Source organism: Sapajus apella, unplaced genomic scaffold (genome assembly GCF_009761245.1).
Source record: "Sapajus apella isolate SASKATOON/1434 unplaced genomic scaffold, GSC_monkey_1.0 scaffold79, whole genome shotgun sequence".
In the NCBI taxonomy this organism is placed as follows: domain Eukaryota; kingdom Metazoa; phylum Chordata; class Mammalia; order Primates; family Cebidae; genus Sapajus; species Sapajus apella.
In genome coordinates this window covers 2,431,633-2,455,674 of record NW_022437019.1, presented here as the reverse complement: position 1 = coordinate 2,455,674, position 24,042 = coordinate 2,431,633, and the positions used below count along the sequence as shown (strand labels likewise).

General features: G+C 43.0%; 1 protein-coding gene across 11 annotated transcripts in view; it reads left to right on the top strand.

Annotated features, from left to right (window-relative positions):
* TENM2 (teneurin transmembrane protein 2) overlaps window positions 1-24,042 on the top strand; it is a 1,283,391-nt gene that overhangs the window by 1,092,895 nt on the left and 166,454 nt on the right. For all 11 annotated transcript variants that reach the window (XM_032252759.1, XM_032252757.1, XM_032252755.1 and 8 more), the window contains 2 exons: window positions 11,304-11,499; window positions 18,639-18,740. In XM_032252759.1, the coding sequence (XP_032108650.1) occupies window positions 11,304-11,499; window positions 18,639-18,740 (298 nt within the window). The remainder of the gene's footprint in view (window positions 1-11,303; window positions 11,500-18,638; window positions 18,741-24,042) is intronic.

Sequence of the window (24,042 nt, the reverse complement as noted above, 5' to 3'; positions counted from 1 at the left end):
CTATTATCATTATGATTTCAAAGCATTCATGACACAAACCCCCAAACAAACAAAACAGATTTCTGTTTTTTTTGAGATAAGTTTTATTTGTGTTTTTCTCATTATAAAGTAAGACATGGTGATGATAGGAAAAACAGAAAACATTAACATTTTTGAGTATATTTTCTAGACAGTTTTCTGTTCACATATAGTGATCATTTTTATAAACACAGGATCATACCACACACACTATTTTTACCCTGAGTTTTTGCTTAATAATAGATAGAGAACATCTTTCCAAGTCTGAATATTTTTCCATAAACTCATTTTAAATGCCTCAAAATACTCCATTGTCTTAAATAAAATTTTGTTCAAGCAATCCCCCTTCTTCAATATGATAAATCATCCTACAGTGAACATTCTTTCAGGTCTATGTTCTGATATTTTTTAATAATTTCCTTGTGATGAATTCTTGGAGTGGAATTGCCAGCTCAGAGGATTTATAATACATCAAGGTGTTATAACAACAATAATAACCATGAGAGCAGCTCACATTAATTGAGTGCTTACCACGAGCTGAGCTGAACTCGCGGTGTCCCTCAAGGGTGGGGACTTTCATTATTCCCACCTTGGGGATGAGAGCGCGGAACTCAGAGAGCTGGAGATTTGCACGGAGTTACACTGCAGCCTGGTGAAATGTGCAGCTCCTGCTTTGAGAGAAGCTGCACCGTGCTGGTGCTTCTGTTCCTCGTTAGTGCTTGGGAAGTCATTTTGTGACTGGACACATCCCAAGTTTGCTCCCTCTTCTTGGTGATATGTTTGATATATTTTCACAGCCAGCCCACATTGGGCCTTCCTATTGATCTTGGGAGGGCAAGGAGCCAAATGTGACATTTTTGATAAACCATTGGCTGAAGACAATTAGATGGGAATGTGCAGTAAATAAGAAATCACATCAGCAAGGCACTGAGAGGTAAAACACTCATTCTTCTGGCCCCATGGTGCAGCCTTTGTGCGCCTTGGAATAGTCTTGAAATGCTCGTCAATTTCACTGACGTTGACCCCAAGGCTCTGTGAGGTCAACATTATGGCTCACTTGGTCTTCAGAGCAATACCTTCTATCCTTCTCTTGGGTTGGATCAAAAGGCAGCATGATGAGGGCATGACCTTGTGAGAAGATGAAATATAAAATCAATCCATTCATGCAGTCAACAAACACTCATTGAATGCCTGTACTGGGGACACAGCGATTAAAAGCATCGGCTCTGCCTTTAAGGAGATGGGGACCTGACAAGTTAACAAATGATGGCAACATCAAGTAGGGAGGGTCGTGAGATGCCGTACAGGGTGGAGGATAAGAGCTGACACTCCACAGTCATCCTGGTCTGGGTTTGAATCTTATCTCTGCTATGAAGTGTTTCTGGATGAGTCTCTCTAGATTTGGTTTCAACATCCAGAAAATGAGGACTATACCTCATCGGGCTGTTGTGAGAATAAATGAGATAATGCCTAGCAAATAGTAAGCACCCCATGGAAATCAGTCAATCAATCTAACTGGTCTACAACCCTTCTAGCTCTCTCTCAGGTAGCCTAGCAACAAGGCGGCTCTCCAGGGAGAACAGCAAGGACACTGGCTGATACCAATACTGATATGCAAACTGCGGTTCAGCTAGTCATCCAGACTCTAGTATAGACTGTAAAGCTCAGAGTCTCCCTACTCAGTCAAGTGATTCCTGTCTCCTCCCCATTCCTCTATAAATATGAGAGGTGGCAGAGGTTTGGGGTGCCTCTCCGGGGCACAGTGCCCACTGTATCTAGCTGTGTGCAGGCCAAGCACAGCTCTTCACAGGATGGGAGAGGTGGAATAACATGCACCCTGCTAGCACTATGCTCTTATATGTTTCTTGGAGCCACTACCATATGTCAATTTCAGGATCTGTTCCTGTCCCTCACATAACATGGTCCACAAATATCAGCTATTGTTATTACTAGGGGATTGGATATAGCAGACTTGGGAAAATAAAAGTTGGTCACCACTTTTAACCTGTGAGGGATTTTAGGGCAGCCACCTGGAGGAGAGGCTCCCCAAGGTGAATATTTGAGGGTGAATTAAGCAGGTAAAGAGAAAGACGAGAGGGCCTTTCAAAGCAGAAAGACATCCCTTGTTGTGTGGGCTCTATTGAAGCTTCATGTAACAATTGACTTCTTTTTAGAAACTCTGCTTTGCTTTAGTCATTCTTCACTAGTAGGGACATAGCTTTTCCTTTTGGAACTGGCTTCGACAAGCAAGAGTGACCTAGGGGGACAGCCCCTCTGGAGGTTTAATGGCTATGCCCCTGTGTTGAGTTGTTGCATATTTGCAGCTGTGTACACAACTGCAGCCAGGAACACACGTTAAATAAAAGGAAAAAGTGGCCAAATGCCCTAAAACTATGGGAAACCCTTCTCACTAGGAATGCACACTCATGTGCCTCGGGAAAATCTTGCTGAAAATAAGAGATCAAGACTTATGGTTTCCAACTGTTTCCCCTGATCTCAGAAATTTCATGTGAGAAGGGTTAACATTCCCTGAAGGAGACCCTGTGTTCAGGCGGATGCACCATTCCGCCAGAGGCAGGCCATCACGTTTCATTCAGCCGACATTTACTGAGCACCTATATGCCACGTGTCAAGGTGCTGCAGCCATGGACAAGGCGGAGCTGGGCATGCCCTCGTGTGATAGTAGACACCAGCACCAATGCCTCTCCCAGAATTTCCAGGGAATTCACTCACCTATCAGGAAATGCGTTGTCCCTGCCATTGCTTGACCCGGCCTCATTATTGGTTGTGTCAGGAATTCCATTCTGAAACAGTTCTGAGAAGAAAGGCTGCTGGAATGTGCCACATATTCGTAGTGATCATACTCCCTTATCCTTCCATTGTGACACTTTATCCTTTTCTATTCACTTTTCATTTCCCCTACATCACCCCCCTCCCATATCAGAGACATTCAGAATATACTCCTTTGGAACTTGAAAACCACCATTTCAGGCTTGATGTATGGAGGGACGAAATTTGGCAGAACCCATAATCTGCTTATCTTCAACCAGCAAATCGCCAAAGCCCCTGCCAACCCCAGAGGGCCCTCATAGGAATCAGGCTCAGTAAACACACCGGGCAAGATGCTTTCTTATTATGACAAAAAAAAAAAAGGCTCTGGTCTCATCTTTTCAGCCTCTGAAACCATCCACTGGACCCCCATCAAGCAAAGGGAAAATCCACAGTTGTTCTAGGTGTCAGCTCCAGAAGGGCAGCAGCTATTTTATTTCCTGCAGTGTCTCCATCACTCATAGCTGTGGCTATCCACATGGACCAGGCACCCATCTGGGCATGGGGGATACTGTGTTGAGTGAAACACGCTAGTCTCCCACTCTTAAGTGTTGGAGAAAGTTCATATTCCAAAAGGAGGAAGATAAATTATAAATTAGTAAGTTAGTAGCAAGTTTTTTTCAAAGAATGATGAGTTTTTGCTGAGGATGGAAACAAGAAGAAGTAATAGAAGTTTTTAAAAAATATAGTTTCAACTTTCATTTTACACTTGGTGGTACACGAGCAAGTTTGTTACCTGGGTATGTCGTGTGATGCTAAGGTTTGGGATATAAGTGATCCCATCATGCAAGTAGTGATCATAGCATCCAATGCTTACTCAATAGTGAAAATCTCAATAGTTTTTCAACCTTTGCCCCTTCCCTCTCTGCCCTCTCTAGGAGTCCCCAGTGTCCTTTGTTGCCATCTTTATGTCCATAAGTACCCAATGCTTAGGTCCCACTTATAAGTGAGAACGTGTGGTGTTTGGTTTTCTGTTCCTATGTTTATTTGCTTAGAAAAATGGCCTCCAGCTACATCCATGTTGCTGAAAAAAAAATGATTTCATTTTTTATGGCTGCATAGTATTCTATGGTATACATGTACCACATTTTCTTTATCCAGTTCACCATTGGTGGGCACCTAGGATTCTGCCTTTGCTATGGTGAATAGTGCTGCAATGAACTATGAGTGCGTGTGTCTTTTTGGTAGAAGGATTTGTTTTCTTTTGGGTATATACCCAGTAATAGGATTACTGCATTGAATGGTAGTTTCCTTTTAAGTTAAACTTGAGAAATTTCCAAACTGTTTTCCACAGTGGCTGAATTAATTCACATTCCCATCAACAGTGTATAAGTGTTTCCTTTTCTTCACAGCCACACCAGCATGTTGTTTTTTGACTTTTTAATGATTGCCATTCTGAATTGTGTGAGATGGTATTTCACTGTGGTTTTTTATTTGCATTGTGATACAGGTATTTCACAATAGGTGGTCGGGGAAGCCCATTCTGGGGTCGTGATATTTAGGCAAAGGCGGGATTAACAAGAAGCAGGCAGCTGAGAGAATACCAGGAGAAAGAATAGGCCAGCAGAGGGAATGACTGGTGCAAAGGCCCTGAGGGGGCCAGCTCCCAAAGTCACTTACAGGCCAGCACTTACAGTCAACACCCAGCAAAGCCATCCAGACCTTTCCAGGTACCCTTTTTTGTCTGCCCCAGTGGGATGTCTCCCTGTCCTCAGGCCAGCCTGGTCTGCCAAGGTCTGACCCTAGCACTGCTAAGCTCTTCCTTCCTCCTTCTTATGCACTCAGTGGCATCATGAGGGAACTTACAAACGAGGCCAGCCACCAGCTCTGCTGGCAGCTACAACTAAGCTCTTGGAAAAGATGAATCTGTCCCCATAATTGTTAAGATTCATGCAAATCCAACTTCAAATCCTTGCTTGGCCACTAACCAACCTCAATGGCACTGGATCCATTCCTTAACTTCTCTAGAAACCACTGTTCTCTCCTGAGAAGAGATTACGGTTTGGGGGAGGATGAAAGGAGATAACACACATCAGCATTTGCTATTATGCCTGGCATGTAGCAAGTGCCAGGCAAAAATAGGCTTTTATTTTTGATGATTACTTTTGCTGCTGCTGCAAGAGGACATGTAATGAAAGAATAAAGAATTCCACCCTTGTAGATGAATTCTCCCCAGCTGCTGATTTCAGGGAACCCTGTTTGGTTCCTCTCTAGCTTCCATCTGCTTGATTCTTGCCTGTGGAGTCTGGCGTGACGAGTTGCTACAGTCTGGAAATGCAGATGCTGTTTCCTGTCCGGAAGCTCAGGGGCTCAATCTCATAGTGGCCCAAGCAGTGGTGCCTGCAGCTGGGCCGATTGCATTTAGTGAAGTGACTCAGATACTGTAAGTAGGAACTGAGCAGGGAGTCCTGAAAAAGACAGGCAAGGCCACACTCAGGGAAGCCAGCCCCCACTGGAGCACGGCTGTCATTCCTCCCCCTTCCCTGAGCACTCAGCCCCTTTGAAGGAGAGCAAAGAAATGGTGCTGAGCTTTAATGAGGAATCAGCCAGGCGCACTTTGCCACAGGCCTGGCTGGAGGCAGAAAGGGATGAACAGACCCCCGTGAGCAAGCGACCCACCGCAGCTCAGTTGTTCCCGCCGTCGCCGGATACGACCAGAGACCCTGTGGTCATGTGGCTTCAAGCAGCCCTAGCTCACACGTGCCGTTCCCCTGCAGTCCCACCAACTGCTGAGCGTGCCCTGCCATCTGAGGTACAATCAACATCAGACATCGTCAGGAGGCCGGCAATGCTGCCAGTGCATCGAGGGGAGTGGCAGGCTTCCCCGGGAAATGTCAGCATTTATTGCTTTTCCCCTTCGCGTCGACCCTCAGCAAGAAAACATTCCAAATAGCAATGAAGTCATCCCCTCCTTTTGGGGGGTCCTGGACCCAGTAATAACATCCTCTCGAAGGGCGATGAATCTGTCTTTAACCTTTGGCAGATGTGTATCAGTGTGGTTTCTAGAAGCATCTCTGGGCTGCCCACTCCCTGCCTGTGGCTGCTTTCCCTTTTGGGAAAGTAACAGCCCCCACTCCACGGTCCAGGCTCTGCTGCTCTCCTCCTGCTCCTTTGGAAGCCCACTAAGTTATCTTAATTACCATTCCTCCTCGGTCTCTGCCAAGAAGTGGAGAGATTTATAATTGGATCAGTCAAATATTTGCTGTGGTTTATTTCTTTGCCTCTCGAGCTCTCGTAAAAGTTGCATTTTCATGCCACTTTGGGGTATGACTGATGACTCAAAGGCACAGCCCTCACATTGCATGCCAATGTGGGTGATTTTTCAGAGGCCAGGGGAAAGGAGAGAACTGGGTGGGGAGAGGTGGTGTTTACTTTGGGTTATTGTGCTATCACCCTCTGGGTGGCTGCAAGAGACACAAGCGGCTTCGGGAGACAAACTTCCTCCCGCAGCCAGCCCGTGCACGTATCCTTCTACTGGGATTTGGTCATTTGCCTCCTAAACCCCTTCCAGAGCTTCTGCAGATCTATTGGGTAGGACGTGCTACAGAGTAACATCTTTAGTCACTGAGGCACAGTTTGATCCCCCAAGCATCCCCATGTCCCGGATTGATCACAGTGAGGTCCTAGAAGAGAGAAGGCAAATGTCTCCAATAGTAAGCCTGAGTCATCAATTCCCAGTGTTGGGGCATGAAAAGGAAACTCTGGCCAGGGTCTGAGCTTTTGGAAAATGCCCTCTTTCTAGTCTCAGCCAGGCTGCCAAGCAAGCTGGCCATGCTGTCGCCTAGGAATCCTAGAGAGCAGAGGCTCCCCTACACCAGATAACCTCCTTGCAAACCAGCTTCTCGCTGGCCCCCAGTCTCCCTGTCCTGGAAGGCAGTCTCCACGGCTGGCTAAGTTTATTTTCCCTGCGTTTCTTGCCTCCAGCCCTTGCCCAAGTTATAGCAGCAGTGAGTGATGCTGTGTGATGCTGCTTGACATGTGTTAATCTATGTGACTGTATACTCCACTCTAGAGCACTTTTGAGATGGAAAGGAGGGACAAGAAGTATAAACTGGGACACTCCTGGGCAATTGTGATAAACAAACACCCTACACATAGTAGCGTGGAATCTGGCCAACAGAAGATGCCACCATCTTTTCCTGGGTGATCCTGTCCTGTTGTCCTATAAGAAATGATCTTGACCGAACACGGTAGCCCATTCCTGTAGTCCCAGCACTTTGGGAGGCCGAGGCCAGCGGACCATGAGGTCAGGAATTCAAGACCAGCCTGACCAACATGGTGAAATCCCATCTCTATTAAAGATACAAAAAATTAGCCGGGCATGGTGGGGCGCACCTACTCAGCCAGCTACTCAGCAGGCTGAGACAGGAGAATCGCTGGAACACCCGGGAGGCGGAGCTTGCAGTGAGCCGAGATCGCGCCACTGTACTCCAACCTGGGTGACAGGGCGAGACTCCATCTCAAAAAAAAAAAAAAAAAAAAAATGATCTTGAGGAGTGGAGTGGTCTGGAAAGGAAGAGGGGCATAAGGTCATCTGTGAAGGGTATGCCAAAGTGACTGTTGAATAAGCCTCAACAGTTCAGTGGCTTAATTTAACCCATGTTTACTGCTCGTTCCTGTCATAATGTCAGGCTCTTCTTCAAGTGCTAATTCCAGGATCCAGGGCACTCCTATCTGGTGGCTCCAAGGTGGAAAGGGAGGGGAACCATGTGAGAGGCTGCATAGGGCATCTGAAGGCAGGGTCTAGAAGTGGGGCAGCTTCCATGGCATGCGTTCCATGGGCCAGCATGCTACAAGGGGGCTGGAAAGGAGTGGGATCCTGATAGGGACAATGTCTAGCAGTTTCTACCACAGAGACCACTGAGGAACAGTGTCAAGGGCAAGAGAATGGGAGGAAAGATTAGAGAAGAAACAGAGAGAGTGCAAAGGAAGAAAGCATACATAGCATGTCATCCCATTGAGAACTGGGAAGGTGAATCCTAGAAGCCTTATAAAGGTAACTAAATCCTGATGTTATATATGAATTCACAAATGCATTGGACCACAGCGCCCCATCATATGAATGTTCTGCACTGGGGGGTACATGATTTCAACCTTGCTGACTATAACTTTTCCCCTTTCTTTCCCATCCAAGGAAGCACATTAGAAGGCAAGAGTGAAACGATCGTTGTTAGAGACAAAACCTTCAATACATTCCAATTTAGATTTCTTTCAATGGAATTCATTTACAAATTCAATCTTCTATTAACTTGATATTTAACAAGTATTTATTGACTAGACCATGCTCCAAGTGAATTTGATACAGCAGTAAATTACAATAGTGATAGCTGGAATTTTTAAGACATGTTTACCATATACAAAACACATACTATTCTAAGCAATTTACATATGCTGACTCATTCCATCCTCATAGCACCGTTTAGATAGAGATACCATTATTCCCCCATTTTGAAGATAGGGAGACTAAGGCATGGAGAATTGAAATTACGTATGCAAGTGTCACAGCAAGTAGGTGGCAGAGCCAGGATTCTAACTTGGGCAGTAGTTCTGGAGTCCTCACTCTTCACCACTCTACCGTGCAGATGAAGTCCCTGTCTTCCTGGAGTTTATGTTCTTCTGAGTAGATAGACAACACACATAAAAACACATTACATCATGTTAGCGGGTAATAAGTGCTTTGAAGATAATAAAGCCCAATAAAGGGCTTCAGCATTGAGACACATCAGACACCATATCATATCATAGTCAATATCTTCTCCAAGAGCCCCTGGCTAGCTGATTCTTCCTTAAATGAAAACTGCCCTCTGTGCTTCTGTGGGGGGACTCTGAGGAGCCAGCAAAAACAGATGTCTTCCCTTTCCCCTGAAAAATGCCTCTTCTTAGAGTAATTTCCTGGGCTGGACAGTGAGCACTGCCCCTAGTCCTAAGCCATTTCCATGTCCCTTGACTGCTCAGGTGGTTCAGCAAGAGATGACTGATGCCCAAATTAGTCATGAGCGATGGCCCCACACAAGTAATCACCTTCCCCAAACTCTTCCTCATGGGGGTGATTACTTGGACCTGAAATGAAGTAGATCCTTCTCACCTTGGCACCAAGGAAGTTACAGCCATTCCTCTGGCTGACAGCAATGTGTAGACATGGGTCTTTGCATTTGGACATTTTCGAGGTTGCTAAGGAACAAATGCTTTGGTTAGAAAGGTCTTCAAAAGCAGCATCGGTTTGTCATATCACTTTAAGTCATTTATTTTATCCCACAAAGACAGCTGTGACCAATGGGATTTGGGGTAGAGAGAAGCTAAACACACTCATTCCCTGAGAAGTGGAGAAAATTTCAACTTCTAAGCAGCGGTCATTGCCAGCTCCTGACATGTGAAACTAGAACCACGCACTGTTCGTCCATGATCATTATGATTTGCAAGTAGGTGACTCATAGTCACTAGGTACTTAATAAAATGGTTATTATCTTCCAGGCCCTGCCCTAAGCATTATCTCATGTCATCCTTATAACCTCCCTGAATGTTAGGCGTGATTATTCCCTGGTATGAAAACCAAGAAGAAGGTAAAAGTAGATTTGCCCAACATCAAAGAATAGTAAGTGGCAGAGTCGGAATTCAAACCCAGGTTTGTCTGATAGCAAAGCCTTTGTGTTTAAGATTATAGAGTCTTTTGTTTTCAGTGATCACATTTCAGGTGGAAAAACTGGGGATTCTGACGACCGGAAAGGCACATTAGGAGATTCCTGGAGTTTCATTCTATGAAGTGCGTAAAAAGGGTTACAGTTGATGTCTGTAACCCATAAAAACCTCTTTATATAAGGGAAAGTGGAGAGATTGCTTAATCCCACAGTGGTGGTTTTCATCAGGTAAAACCTACACTTTGAATGTTCTCTGGAAGTCAGCATGCAAGTGACTTTTCTATGCAGTGATGTTGCAAGAGTTCACAAGATTAGTCCGTTTCTACTGGGGATTTATCGATTTTCTTGTCAACAAGTAAGAAACATTGGTGTCCTCTTTCCCTTCTCCTTCATCCTCTCTGTCCAGCCCAGTCAACCCCTGTCACCTCTTCCTTAGAAATGTTCCTCCAAAGTTGTCCCCGTCTTCTCATTCACTGTCCTAATCAAATCCTTTTCACTTCACCCCTGGGTTTCTGCCATCACTTCCTAATTGGTCCTCCTGCTTTCATTTTTTTCTCCCTTTAGAATATCTCATATCCTTCCTACAAACTAATTCTTCAAAACATCCCTTTCATCCCATCAGTCACTGCTCGAGAGTCTTCAATGGCTCCCACTTGCCTGATACAGGATTTCGCCTATTATTTAGAACAGGCCTCTCTGGGGTCCCATTCGACCTTCCCATCCCCTTATCTTGGTAGTCTTAGCTTTGAACCTGGTTTCCAGTGAAGCAAAGTTAAACTTTAATTGCTGGTTTATCCAAGGCCAGGCACTATTAGGGCATGAACATAAACACCAAGCCAATGTATGTCTAAATTCTTGCTTGGCTACTTAGGAGCTGTGTGACTTTGGAAAACTTGCTTGACTTCTCTGAGCCTCAGCTTTCTTACCTGTAAAATATGGATGTAAATAGTACCAAGATAGGTATACCAAATCAGGGTTTCTTCAAGAATTGAATTAAATGATGATAATGATCATGATGGCTAACTTGTATTTTGTGTTCCCTGGTGACAGGCAACGTTTCAAATATTATCTTAATCCTCACAACAACCCCATAACATAGTTACTCTTATTTTCAGTTTTGCCAGTAGGGAAACCGAGGCACAGACAAGTGAAGCTAGTAAGCACCTCATTCAGGATTCTCTCAGCCTCCATGGCCCTCATGATAGCCTCTTTGCTATGCCATTTCTCCTAGTAAATGATCAATAAAATGGTAACTGGTAACGTGGGTTCATAATTCCTTATCTGAAACTCTCAGGGAACCAATTACATTTGGGAACTCAGAATCTGGAAGATTATGGAAAAGTTATACTTTGCATATACTCTGTATTATGTAACACCCCAGTGGGGATGGGAGCAACAGTGTATACCACTCTCCCCACCACAGACACAAACACACACACACACGCACACGCGCACACACACACACACACACACACACAGATTCATACATACAAACAAAAAGAAAAAAAAAAAACTTTGAGTTAAAGCTTTATTGGATTTCAGAACAGCAGATAAGAGATTGTGGCCTAGAGGAATAAAACTATTAATAGTAGCAATAATTATAAAGCATAATAAATGACTGTTATTATTGTTATACCTTTGGTGGCTCTTGTTTTCCTGGATAAGTTCATAGCAAAATGTGCTACAAAAAAGGTAACAAATGGGTAACAAATTAACAAAACAAAAAGGTAACCAATTAACAAATGGGTGGGAGGGGGAGGTGCCAGGTATGGGACCGCATCTGAACCTTGTCTCATACATGGTCCTCTCTCGTTTTCCCAGTATGACTTCATGGAACGTCTGGACGGGAAGGAGAAGTGGAGTGTGGTTGAGTCTCCCAGGGAGCGCCGGAGCATTCAGACCTTGGTTCAGAACGAGGCCGTGTTTGTGCAGTACCTGGACGTGGGCCTGTGGCATCTGGCCTTCTACAATGACGGAAAAGACAAAGAGATGGTTTCCTTCAATACTGTTGTCCTAGGTAGGTGTGGGGCCTCTGAGATGGTATGCCATGAAGGGAAGATGGAAATGTTCTGGGCTTCTCTGCAGAAGACACACCTTTTGAGGTAGTTTCTACTACAGATGACAACCAACCAGGATCCTTTGTTTAGGTCTTACAGTGCTACCCATCCGAAACTAGCTCTGATTAAATGGAAATGCTGCTTAAACCACGAAAGAGCCACCAAGGAGGAAATTGAGGTTAAGAGTTTGGGTCAGACTGCCTGGGTTGAGTCCTGACCACACAACCTAAGCAAATCACTTGACTTTGATAAGCCTCAGTTTCCTTATAGTAAAGTGGAACTAACATGAACACCCACCTCATAGGGCCATTGTGGGGATTAAATAAAACAAATATATGAATTAAATCTCTAAGCATATAGTAGAGAAACAACTGGTGATTCACATCAGCTCAGAATTTTTCTTAAAAATGAAGGGAACCTCAAAATATTAATAAAAACTGGTTTAAAAAACTTTAAATCAGAGAAATTAAATAGACATTTTTAAAATTATATTTTTATTCTTACGTAGGTAAATCTCAAAGCGTTTTAATTAAGCACTTATTTTGGCATAGGGTAGCCCTGCTTTCTGTTAGCTATCAAGGAAAATGCAGCTAAGTTACATCCAAAATGTCCTTATACATGCAATACAAAGCTTTAAAAGGGTCATTCACTTGATGAAGATTTCATGAAGTTTCTCTACAACAAACCCTAAGTATATTAACAAGCAAAGAAGCTGCAGATATTTTCATTAAACTTATGTTGTTGAGGTTTTTTTTAATCTTCCTCCTGACAATAATAATTGATCCTGGGTAGAACCTCTGTGAATCAGGGAAGATTATTAGACCCATTTCACAGAAGAATACATTGAGATTCAGAAAGCTGAATTCCTCGAAGACCTGGGCAGTGGAAACAATGGAAATGGCATGGGCTTCTGGGTCTTGTCCACTGCCTTTGTGTAACAGCATGTGTCCCAACCACTTTTAGCTGTAGATCTCAGGTTTCAATGGGGAAGCCCACACAGGTTGGCTTCTTGAAGAAAGACCTGGTAGCTCCAACATTAAATCCAAGATTTTCTTCCCCACATCTTAACTGGGCAATTCACTGATGTCTCTGAGGCTCATTTTCATCATGGGTAATGACCACATCCAGGAAGTAAAGGTTGATGTGAGTATCATGACAAATAAAACGTATGTGGCCTGAGTTGGTGGTCACTAAATGACATCTGATTAGTTTTTTCTTTTTTAGGAATACATCTAGTATAGATGTTTCCTATTGACTGCATTTTAAGAACTTTTCTACTGGCCCATGGATTTTCTTGAGCGTCTCCCTGACTCTTCAAAGAGCTATGAAATCCAACTTCAAGTTCAGGTGGCAATTCTTCATCAGTGGCCACTACTTCAGAATGGTGTAAAATCACAGAGTTTTGGTATTGACCATGGGGTTGAAGTCAATCCTTATTCCCTCTGCTAAGCAAAGATTGACCCTATCAAGGCTGACCAAATACTCCAAAGCAGGAGTTGGCTTCCCTGTAGCCCATGGGCCAAATCCGGCCCACTACTTTGTTTTTATGAATAAAGTTTTATTGGAGCGCACCCCATTCATCTGTTTACATATTGTCTGTGGCAGCTTTCCCTCTGTCACAGCAGAGTTGAGTCGTTGCTGCAGAGACCACATGGCCCACAAAGGCTAAATCGTTACTCTCTGTCCCTTTAAAGACAAAGTTTGCCAACCCCTACTCTAAAGTAATGTCTTAAACTTTATATAATGAAAGTCAGTGGAGAAGCGTTCCACAGAGGGGAAAATACCCAGAATTAGGTTAGGTGCCAATGGGGAAGAAAAGCAACAGGGTAGAGACTAGCTCACAAAAGGAAAAAACTAGAAACAAATTTGGAACCAGCTTGAGATGTTGAGATTTTTTAAAATCTTTCGTTTAAGAACATGATGAGAAATGACTTCCTTTGTGTCACTTTGTGTTTAAACTCAAGAGGCTTGACACGTATGTGACAGCACACACCCCACACAGCAGCTGGCTCAGCTGGGGTCTACAAGGACTCAAAGAAGTTATTCATAACAAAAAGAACAGCTACGCATTTATAGAGCGCCGACGGTGTGCCAGCCCCGGTATTCTGCCTTCGTGTCCCTTGCTTCCTCAACCCATGGAGTAGCCATATGACGTAGCACCATCACGATTCTCTGCATTTCCAGCTGAGGAAGCCAAGACTGAGCTTAGCTTCCTAAGCTAGTTAGAAAATTTGCCCACAGTCACACATAGCCAAGAAAAGGTGAAATCAGGATTCATGCTTTCCAGAGCCGGTGCTCTTAACCACTGGATTTCTTTGGATTCTAGCCAACTAAATCCCTTTCCCTCTAAACTTAGCACATTTTCTGGGGTTCAGATTATTTCACAGTGGCTTCTGTTCTCCTTTTCCTTTATCCAAATGGACACAGGCCTTGTGGCAGTAAAATCTTCCCACAGACCATCACCCCACCCTGGCCTGTTGGAGCTGGGAATAGCAATTCTCCCAAGAGGATTTCTCCTGTCTGGACTGTAGCTCAAAGAGAAAGTCAAAGGTAATCGGCCTAATAGTTGGGCAGACATCTTGATGGAGCAATGATAGTAATTGGCCTGAAATGCAGGGAAGAGAACAGTGTTTTATTTGGTTCAGAGTTTCGCCCACACATACCTATCATCAGAACGTTCTCCATCCAGAGCAGCCAGGAGCGCTGTAAACCCCCGTGATGTGAAACAGAAGGAAAATATTAGACAGGTGTCAACCAGCGATCACACTAAATATACCTTTGATTCGGGGAAGTCTTTTGATGTGTTTTGGAGGGAAGCAACCTGTTTTCAGAAATGAGTTTCATCTCGGGACAACTGAAAGGCTTTCTGGAAGCATGACGCTAGCCTCCACTTGGGTAAAATCCCATTTCCTAGGCTTGATCTCACCTCTGGAGGCCATTTCTTCCTCAAGAAAATGTAAACCAAGTTGATAAGTAGGAAAACTGATAACGTCTTAAAAATAATATTTAACCAAGTGTTGGAGAAAGGAGATTGAAATGTGAGCTCCTTTATATTTTAGCTTTGCCACATCATTGTTTTTCTCTCAAAAACTATTGAAATGCTATTTAAACATGAGATGTTGGGAAACTTAAATGAAAAATCCTCTTTATTAGAATTTTTGTTTATTTTGGATTCTCCTACCCTCCCACATATGCGTGCACACACACACACATACACACACACACAAGCATATTTCAACAACTATTTACCAAGGACCTATTGTATACCAAGCATTGATAATACCTCGGTGAACAGTTCAGATCCAGAGCTTGGCGAGAGACGATAGATGTGTAAAAAGACTGTTGTAAGAATTGCAGGAGCAAAGAGGAAGTGGTACAAAGCCCAGATTGAGGAAGGTGAGGAAGGCACCCAGGACCTGAGACAAGGATAAATACCTCAGTGAAGTCCTCCAGCCAAGCAAAGAGACTGTGCAAAGATCTCGGGCCTCTTCCATGGGACTGTGGTGGCAAAGAGATCCCTGGGCCTTTACTGCTTGATTGCCAAAGATGTCAGTTTTGAGAACAGGGAGCCTTGACCTCAGGAATGTCAGTTTCCACCAAACCATCCCCAGACCCACATGCTCACTGTAGGAATGGCTTCAAAAAATGCAAGCTGGAAAATGATGTTCCTCTGTTTAAATGTTTCATTTGTACCCGGAAGTTGCCGAATAGGATCCAAGTCATCCACATAGCCTACAGCAGGGGTCCTCAACCCCAGGGCCACAGATCAGTATTCACCAAAACATCGAATCAGTGGGAGCCTGAGTTTGTTTTCCTGCAATTAGATGGTCCCATCTAGGGGTCATGGGAGACAGTGATAGATCATCAGGCATTAGATTCTCATAAGGAGCATGCAACCCAGGTCTCTCACATGCACAGATCACGGTAGGGTCTGTGACCCATTAGGAACTGGGCCGCGGAACAGGAGGTGAGCAGTGGGCAAGCAAGTGAAGCTTCATCTGTATTTACAGCTGCTCTTCATTGCTTGCATTACCACCTGAGCTCCACCCCCTGTCAGATTGGCAGCAGCATTAGATTCTCATAGGAGCACAAACCCTACTGTGAACTGCGCATATAAGGGATCTAGGCTGCATGCTCCTTATGAGAATCTAATGCCTGATGACCTGTGACTATCTCCCATCACCCCTAGATAGGACTATCTAGTTGCAGGAAAAGAAGCTCAGGGCTCCCACTGATTCCACATTATGGTGAGTTGTATAGTTATTTCAATTTATATTACAATGCAATAATAATAGAAATAAAGTGCATAATAAATGTGATGTGGTTGAATCACCCAAAACCTTCCCCAAGCCCCAATCTGTAGAAAAATTGTCTTCCATGAAACCAGTCCCTGGTGGCAAAAAGGTTGGGGACTACTGGCAGGCAGGTCCCTGGATGATTCATCTCCTTGCCAGGATGGCTCCAAACTCAACTATTGTGACACTCTGCCTTGTTTACTACCCTGCATCCACATTGGATTCAGTTCCTCTCTTTCCCATCCCAGAGCCTTTGCATAAGCTGTTCCTCCTACCTGGAATACCCTTCCCTCAGCCCTTTGCCTGCTAGTTTCAGTTCATCCTTCAGAGTCACCTGCATATAGTAGAGAGGCCCTCCCTGAACATTTCCTCTGAGTAGTTTCCTCTCATTACTTCATCCCAGTATCTTATTCTCTTCAAAGCACTTATTGTAATTTTTACTCATTTGATTTGTTTGTTATGTTGGCTTGTATTCTCTATGATAGTGCAAAGTTTTATGAGGGCAGGGACTATGTCTACCTTATTCACCATGGTATCTCCAATGCCGTGTCTTATAGTGCTTTGCATATAATAAGTGCTCAGTTAGTAGACTGAATCATATGTAAGAATATGACAGGTTGAGATCTTACCCTAATTGCAAGCTAACATGTTTGCACAGTTTCATGGATGTCATTAGAAGACATGAGACTCATGGGTCAGAGACAAGGGACCTTATTACTCAGAGCAATGCAATATCCGGAGTATCAGCACATGTTCTGGTTCCCCAAGCCCCAGTTTCCTCAGAGTAACACCCCAGGGCCTCCCTCAGGCCAGGTGATACCAGCACATGTCATGGGTTGCATTGCAGGAGAAAAACCCAGAGCTTACTGAACCCAAGTCTCCTAGAATGGGCAGTAAGCATGCTTGTTCTTTGTTCCAGAGGGAGACATTGTCTTTACTATACTGGTTAATAAGTAAACCTACCCTTTACTCAGGAGAGAGACACTATCGCTGTCTCCCAAGGCTGTTCCCAATGCAGACAGCCTTGAAAAAATAGTTCAGAACTAAGACAGTCAATGCCTGTGCTCTCAAGACATTCAGAAACATAAGAGGCCGAGGGAGAATGGTCACCCAGCATCCTGTGAAATTGCTGATTTGCTGATCCACAAAAGCACCTAATGCTTTTTGAATGAGTGATGAATAAATGAAACAAATTGGTAGCCACCTGGATGCTTCTCAGCCGACATTTACACAGCCTACCTCAAGGAGTTTCAGGTCTGAAATGTTAATTGTTACACATTAAGGAGACCAGCTTGGTGGGGTCTATCATTTTTTGTCTCATTTTGAAAAAGCAAATATACTCATTGAATTCTCATCAGAGTGCCAGAAACCAACTACAATATAGTTCTGGAAGAAGAAGGCTGAGAAGGGAAACACTGTAGAAGACAAAATTGCATGATTCACAATCCAGAATGAGAGTAAATGGGAAATCAGGTTTCAAGGCAAGACATCCTTCATCAGTCTCAGGTAATTCCATTAGGAACAATTAGACTTCACAGCCTTTCATACCTCATCACCAGGTCAAAGTCCCCAGATCTCCAAGGGTGATATAGCATCACATTTTGGGAATAGTGGCTTATATTTTCCTTTTCATCATCTTAGTAATTTGGAACCTGAAAGTCTAAATGTGTTTTGTTTTAAGACAAAAGTTAGGATGATGGTAATAATTTTTAAAGAATATGACTATTTATGTGCAGACCCAAATCAACATTAAAAAGTTTCAAAATCATTCCTTTGAAGGTATACTTGAGAGTATACATAGAAAGGTAAATCACAAGATAAGACGGTGATGCAGGATAGAGCCAAATGTGAACTAATTCATTTTCATGAAAAATAACATCCTCAAAAGCCAAGCATAAAAGGACATTTGTATAACCCAATACCTCCCACTTTAAAAACTCCAAAAATCATGCCTAATTTAAGCAGTCTTATGCTTTTGGGTTTTTCTTTTATTAGAATTCCTTAAAGCAAGGAATATTTTTCCTCTACAAATCTGAAGTTAGGAATATGCTTCTGTTTTGAAGAATCACTCTCTATACCTAAGGCTAAAAACTGACACCCCATACATCAGACCAAATCTTAAATGGGTGAGAAGATGAAGTTTGGGAGGGGATTTGGGTACAGTGTTTAAAAACTTGTCAACATTAAAACATGGGAGTCTTCATAGTTTTTAAGTCAAGGTTGACAGTTTCTTCTTTCTATTGTTTTGTTCTGTCTGTCTGTTTGCTTTTGAAACCGAGTCTCGCTCTGTTGTCCAGACTGGAGTGCAGTGGCGCAATCTCAGCTCCTTGCAACCTCTGCCTCCTGGGTTCACACTCTTTTCCTGCCTCAGCCTCCCAAGTAACTGGGATTATAGGCATGCACCATCATGCCTAGCCATTTTTTTTTTTTTTTTTTTTTAGCAGAGACAGGGTTTTACCACGTTAGCCAGACTGGTCTCAGACTCTTGACCTCAAATACCCACCTGCTGGGATTATAGCCATGAACCACTACTATAAGTAAGATTGGTAGTTTATTCTTAAAAAGCGAAAGTTACAGCACTACTAGCCCTGCATTCCTGCCTGGAGTCATCACCTGGAGAGCACTGTTCAGTATCCACCACTCCCTGTTCTCTTCCTTTGCTCACTTATGTTCCCGACCAGTCCCCTCTTATAGGCATCTGAGGTTACTGCCACTGGTCTTTAAAAATGGTAAGTTACTGATGGTTAAATTACTGCACCAGTAGGCAGAGGAAAAGGTAATCACTACTTGTCTCTCTTTTTCAGATTCAGTGCAGGACTGTCCACGTAACTGCCATGGGAATGGTGAATGTGTGTCGGGGGTGTGTCACTGTTTCCCGGGATTTCTAGGAGCAGACTGTGCTAAAGGTATGTGCCACTGCTTCCCTGTTATGGTTGAAAAACAGACCCTCCCTAGCCTTCTCTGAGTGGGTAACAGAAGGGGCACCCAAGTAGCCATCCCAACAAATTCCCCTGAGACATCTTGCAAGCCCATGCATGCCAGAAGGCACAAGCCTTTGGCAAAGAATAGGCTTTGATTTATGACCATTGGCCAACGTACCTACAGGAGCAGGGCAGTTATCCTTGGCACTGAGGTGTGCTGAGAAGAAAGATTTGCTAAAAATGAGATGGTTGGATTTCCTGTAAAAGCAGAAGTGAATTACCATCACTCCTTTCTTACAATCATTAACTTCTATGTAATGGAAGATTAAGCATCTCAGGGTTAGTAAATTTCATTCATTCTGGCCAGCTACACTCTTAATCTAGGAAGCGCTATTTATCTTGGTGGAATCGGTTTTAAATTGTATTATTAACTTATCTACACTGCTGTGCACAGAATAGCTGGAGCCCTGAGATTCTTGGGAGAAAGGTAATATAGGAAAGAAAATGCTTCTCACAAGAACAGAGAATTTAGGGGCTGCACACCTTGCTTGCAAGAGACCTTCAGTATGACCTTCAAGTGGCTCTATCAGAGGCAAGTATAGTGAAGAGCAGAGTATCTCACACTTTTACACAGGCACACACACAGACACAGACACACAAGTGTATATGTCTAAATGCAAATAGGAAATTGAAACAAAAATTTCACAGAATATTTTACTCCATGTTTCTTTTCTATTCTGTTTTTTTATTTTATTTTATTTTATTTTATTTTATTTTATTTTTTTGAGATGGAGTCTCACTCTGTTGCCCAGGCTGGAATACAGTGACACAATCTTGGCTCACTGCAACCTCCCCATCCCGAGTTCAAGCAATTCTCCTGCCTTGGCCTTCCAAGTAGCTGGAATTACAGGTGTACACCACCACGCCCAGATAATTTTTGTATTTTTAGTAGAAACAGGGTTTCACCATGTTGGCCAGGCTGGTCTCAAACTCCTGACCTCAAGTGATCCACCCACCTTAGCCTCCCAAAGTGCTGGAATTACAGGCATGAGCCACTGTATCCAACCTCATTTTTTTAAAAAATATCAATTATGACCCATTCCACTGATTTTCCACCTACTAATTAATAGGCTATATCCCTGTCTGAAAAATAGAGAAGGGGTGTTTAAGTTCACTTGCTGCAGAGTCAGGCAATCCTGGGTTTCAATCCCAGCTCTGCCAGTGGGTATCTGACATTGAGTGATTTAACGTTTCTGAACCTTGGTTTCCTCATCTGGAAAAGAGGGGAGTTACTTCCTAGGTTTATTGTGAGGATAGTGTAAGATAACACACACAAAGCTCTTAACAGGGCACAATAAGAGCTCAAAGGCTTGACTTTCTTATTTAATTGTGCATATTATTTCATTTATTTATATGTTTAACTAATCTTCCCATTATTTTTATGCGTGCTTCATTAAAATACCTTCCTGCCTTGACTTTCTGTGAGACAATCAATAAAGCTGTTCTGTAACTATTAAATAGTGCTGCTCATTTCCCACCCTTACCACAATTGCTCGGAAAAATACTATTTCAAATAGTCTTACTATTTCAAAGATGTGAAGGTTCCATCCTTACAAATGCTGATAACTGAAGGAGCTTTCTGTACTTAAAGTCCTGGGTCTGATGGCACGTGCATGAGACTTAATTCCCAAATGACACCACTTACAGGCATCTCTTCTGTCACACAGTATGGCGAAAGCGTCGATAAACTTAAAAAGAAGGCAAGGTTTGTATTTCTCCTTGAAGAGGTCCTTCACATCCCTTGTAAGTTGTATTCCTAGGCATTTTATTCTCTTTGTAGCAATTGTGAATAGGAGTTCACTCATGATGTGGCTCTCCGTTTGTCTGTTGTTGGTGTATAGGAATGCTTGTGATTTTTGCATGTTGATTTTGTATGCTGAGACTTTGCTGAAGTTTCTTATCAGCTTAAGGAGATTTTGGGCTGAGATGATGGGGTTTTCTAAATATACAATCATGTCATCATGCAAACCACAATGAGATACCATCTCATGCCAGTTAGAATGGTGATCATTAAAAAGTCAGGAAACAAGGAGAGGCTGTGGAGAAATAGGAATGGTTTTACACTGTTGGTGGGAGTGTAAAATAGTTCAACCATTGTAGAAGACAGTGTGGTGATTCCTCAAGGATCTAGAACCAGAAATACCATTTGACCCAGTAATCCCATTACTGGGTATATACCCAAAGGATTATAAATGATTCTACTATAAAGACACATGCACATGAATGTTTATTGCAGTAGTATTCACAATAGCAAAAACCTGGAACCAACCCAAATGCCCATCAGTGATAGACTGGAGAAAGAAAATGTGGCACATATATGCCATGGAATACTATGCAGCCATAAAAAAAGGATGTATTCATGTCCTTTACAGGGACATGGATGAAGCTGGAAACTATCATTCTCAGCAAACTAACACAGGATCAGACATGAAAACCACGTGGTCTCACTCATAAGTGGGTGTTGAACAATGAGAACACATGGCAGGGGGGAACATTACACACCGGGGCCTGTCGAGGAGTTGGGGGCTAGGGGAGGGAAAGCACTAGGAGACATGCTTCATGTAGATGACAGGTTGATGGATGCAGCAAACCATTATGGCACATGTATACCTATGTAACAAACCTGTACATTCTGTACATGTATCCTAGAACTTAAAGTATTAAAAATAAAAAAAGGCAAGAAGCCACCCAGCAGCTCTCTGGACTGTGCCAGGCCTAGCACACTCTGTCAGTGGCGGGGGGGGCACGTCGGCAAAGTGGTCATTGGAGACTGGACCTCCTCCCAGCACCTCCCTCAGGCTCTGAGAGCCCCTGATGGAGCAAGGAGAACAGAGAGCAGCACGTGCATCACCAGGCCAAGCGCTTTTCCTAGCAGAGGCTTTCAAGTAAGGAGAACCTCAGTGTCATTTGAATGGCTTTCCTTGCATAATCTAATTTTCCTGGGAGTGAAGGCATTAATGAGAAGAAGGAACAGAGTTGTCCTTTTATATGTGGCTGCAAATGGGCTGAACACTCAGCCGCACGGCCTGTGAGCTGTAAATGTATATTAACACTGACACACATCGATGTATTATTAATCCTGAAAACCATGTGTGCTCTGACTGCACATCCAGTTACTGGCCTTTTAAACCTCAGTACCCCGGTCATTTAAGAACCCTTCGCTCTAAATCCATTTGCAGATGAGCAGCCATTCTATATTATGGATCTGTAATGGGGTGTCCATTTAGCTGCTTACAAGGACTCTCGGTGTGTGTTTTGCATTCACCACCTGCACTGTGGTTGGGCGCACACTGCGAGTGTGCATTAGCCGTGGTATATAATTGATCCTGGTGAAATGAATACTGAGTGGATGTTAAGAGGAGCTACTTCTCCATACTCAGTCACTGCTCCTGAAATCGGGCTTTGAACTTGCATGTTTTAATTTAGCTGTTGGTGCACACAGTGGACAAAATGGAGGGTCTAAAGAATAAAATTGCATTTCCCCTCTTTCTCCATTTATTCTGGGTGCAGTTGGTTGAAGAGTGTTAGGAGTAAGATTCTACCTTTTTGCCCTATAGATGTTCCTTCCTTAGTATTTTTTAAATGGCCACAGTTTAAGCTAGTTCATGGTTAACAAAGCTAAATTTCCCCTCCTTCTAAAACCTCCTTTCCCGATCTTTGATCTTTCTTGTACCAATTTTATTATTTCTTCCAATTTCATGGGACATAAGTATTATCAATAACAACATATTTCTTTCAGTCAATCCATTATGGTTACGTAGATAAATTTATTTTTAAAAGAACAATGTCAAAACCAGAAATTGAAGAAGAGAAAACTGTAGGAAAGTTGGTTCCCCCATTAACTCTATCTAGAGAGTAATACTTTCACTTTGATTAGCAGCCAAGCCAAGTCCGCTTCTTATGCACTTACTTCACCTCAAGAATCCCAGAAGTGGACTTGATCACATATAAGCCTGGTGTCTGGAGAGGCTCCAGCCTTGAACACCTCAACGCATAGGTATTGGCTCCTAAAATAAGAAAATTTCCTGACCACACCTATGGGATGAAATGAAAAACAAGTCAACACAAGCACACAGGTTTAACTGTACCAGGTTCAAGTGCAAAAATCTAATGATTAGCACTAAATTTATTTCTGAAATGTTACACCTATACTTCCAGTTGTTTTTAAATAACTAATAGCTTTTAAATACTAAACATGCACCAGACACTGTGCAAAGTACTTCATACATACTCTGATTCATCTTCATTTTGATGATATGAGATACATTCTATTTTAACCAATCCTCTCCCTACAATTTTTTAAACCTTTTGTATTGAAATCATTTTAGACCTGCAGACAAGCTGCACAAATAGAACACAGAGTATCCATACAGAGTGTACCCAGCTTACCCTGTGTCAACATTTTAAACATTTGTAATTCAGTGATCAAAACCAACACATTAACATCCATACAAAGTCATTAGCTAATTTACAGACTTTTCCTAACTTTGCCCTTTCTTTCTCGGTCCAGGATCCCACATTGCATTTAATTGTCACTTCTCCTTCATCCCTATAACTTGACCAGTCTGTGATAGTTCCTCAGTTATTCCTTCTATTTTATGACCTTGATCATTTAATAAAGCATTTGTCAGGTATTTTATAGAATGTCTCTCAGTATGGGTTTGTCTGTATTTTCCGGTGGTTGCATTAAGGTGTATGCATTTTTAACAAGATGCTGTGCCATCCTCAGTGCATTACATCACAGATGCAATGCACTGATTTTAATAAGAAAAAAAATTAAAATGTGGTTCTGTGTGTGTGTGTGTGTGTGTGTGTGAGAGAGAGAGAGAATGTGTTTGTGTGTGTGTGTGTGTGTGTGTGTGTGCACGCGCCTTTGTTCCCCCGCACACATAAGGCAGAGAGGTGGGAAGCCTCTATCCCATTGAACCTGCACAATTTAGCAGTGGCTGTGACAAGTTGCCACTCACAAACAACTTTTGGGTTCAAGAAGCTGCTGAGTGTTAGCAGGGAATAACCCCAAGCCAACAGAATGAGGTAATCAGCTAGCGAGTGGAGAGACAGGTGCACCTGAGTCTCCTGCTCCCCAGAACAGGGGGCCCCATCTCCTGGCTGTGGGCCATAATAGTGTCTGTTTTCTTTCTTTCTTTCTTTCTTTCTTTCTTTCTTTCTTTCTTTCTTTCTTTCTTTCTTTCTTTCTTTCTTTCTTTCTTTTCTTTTCTTTTCTTTC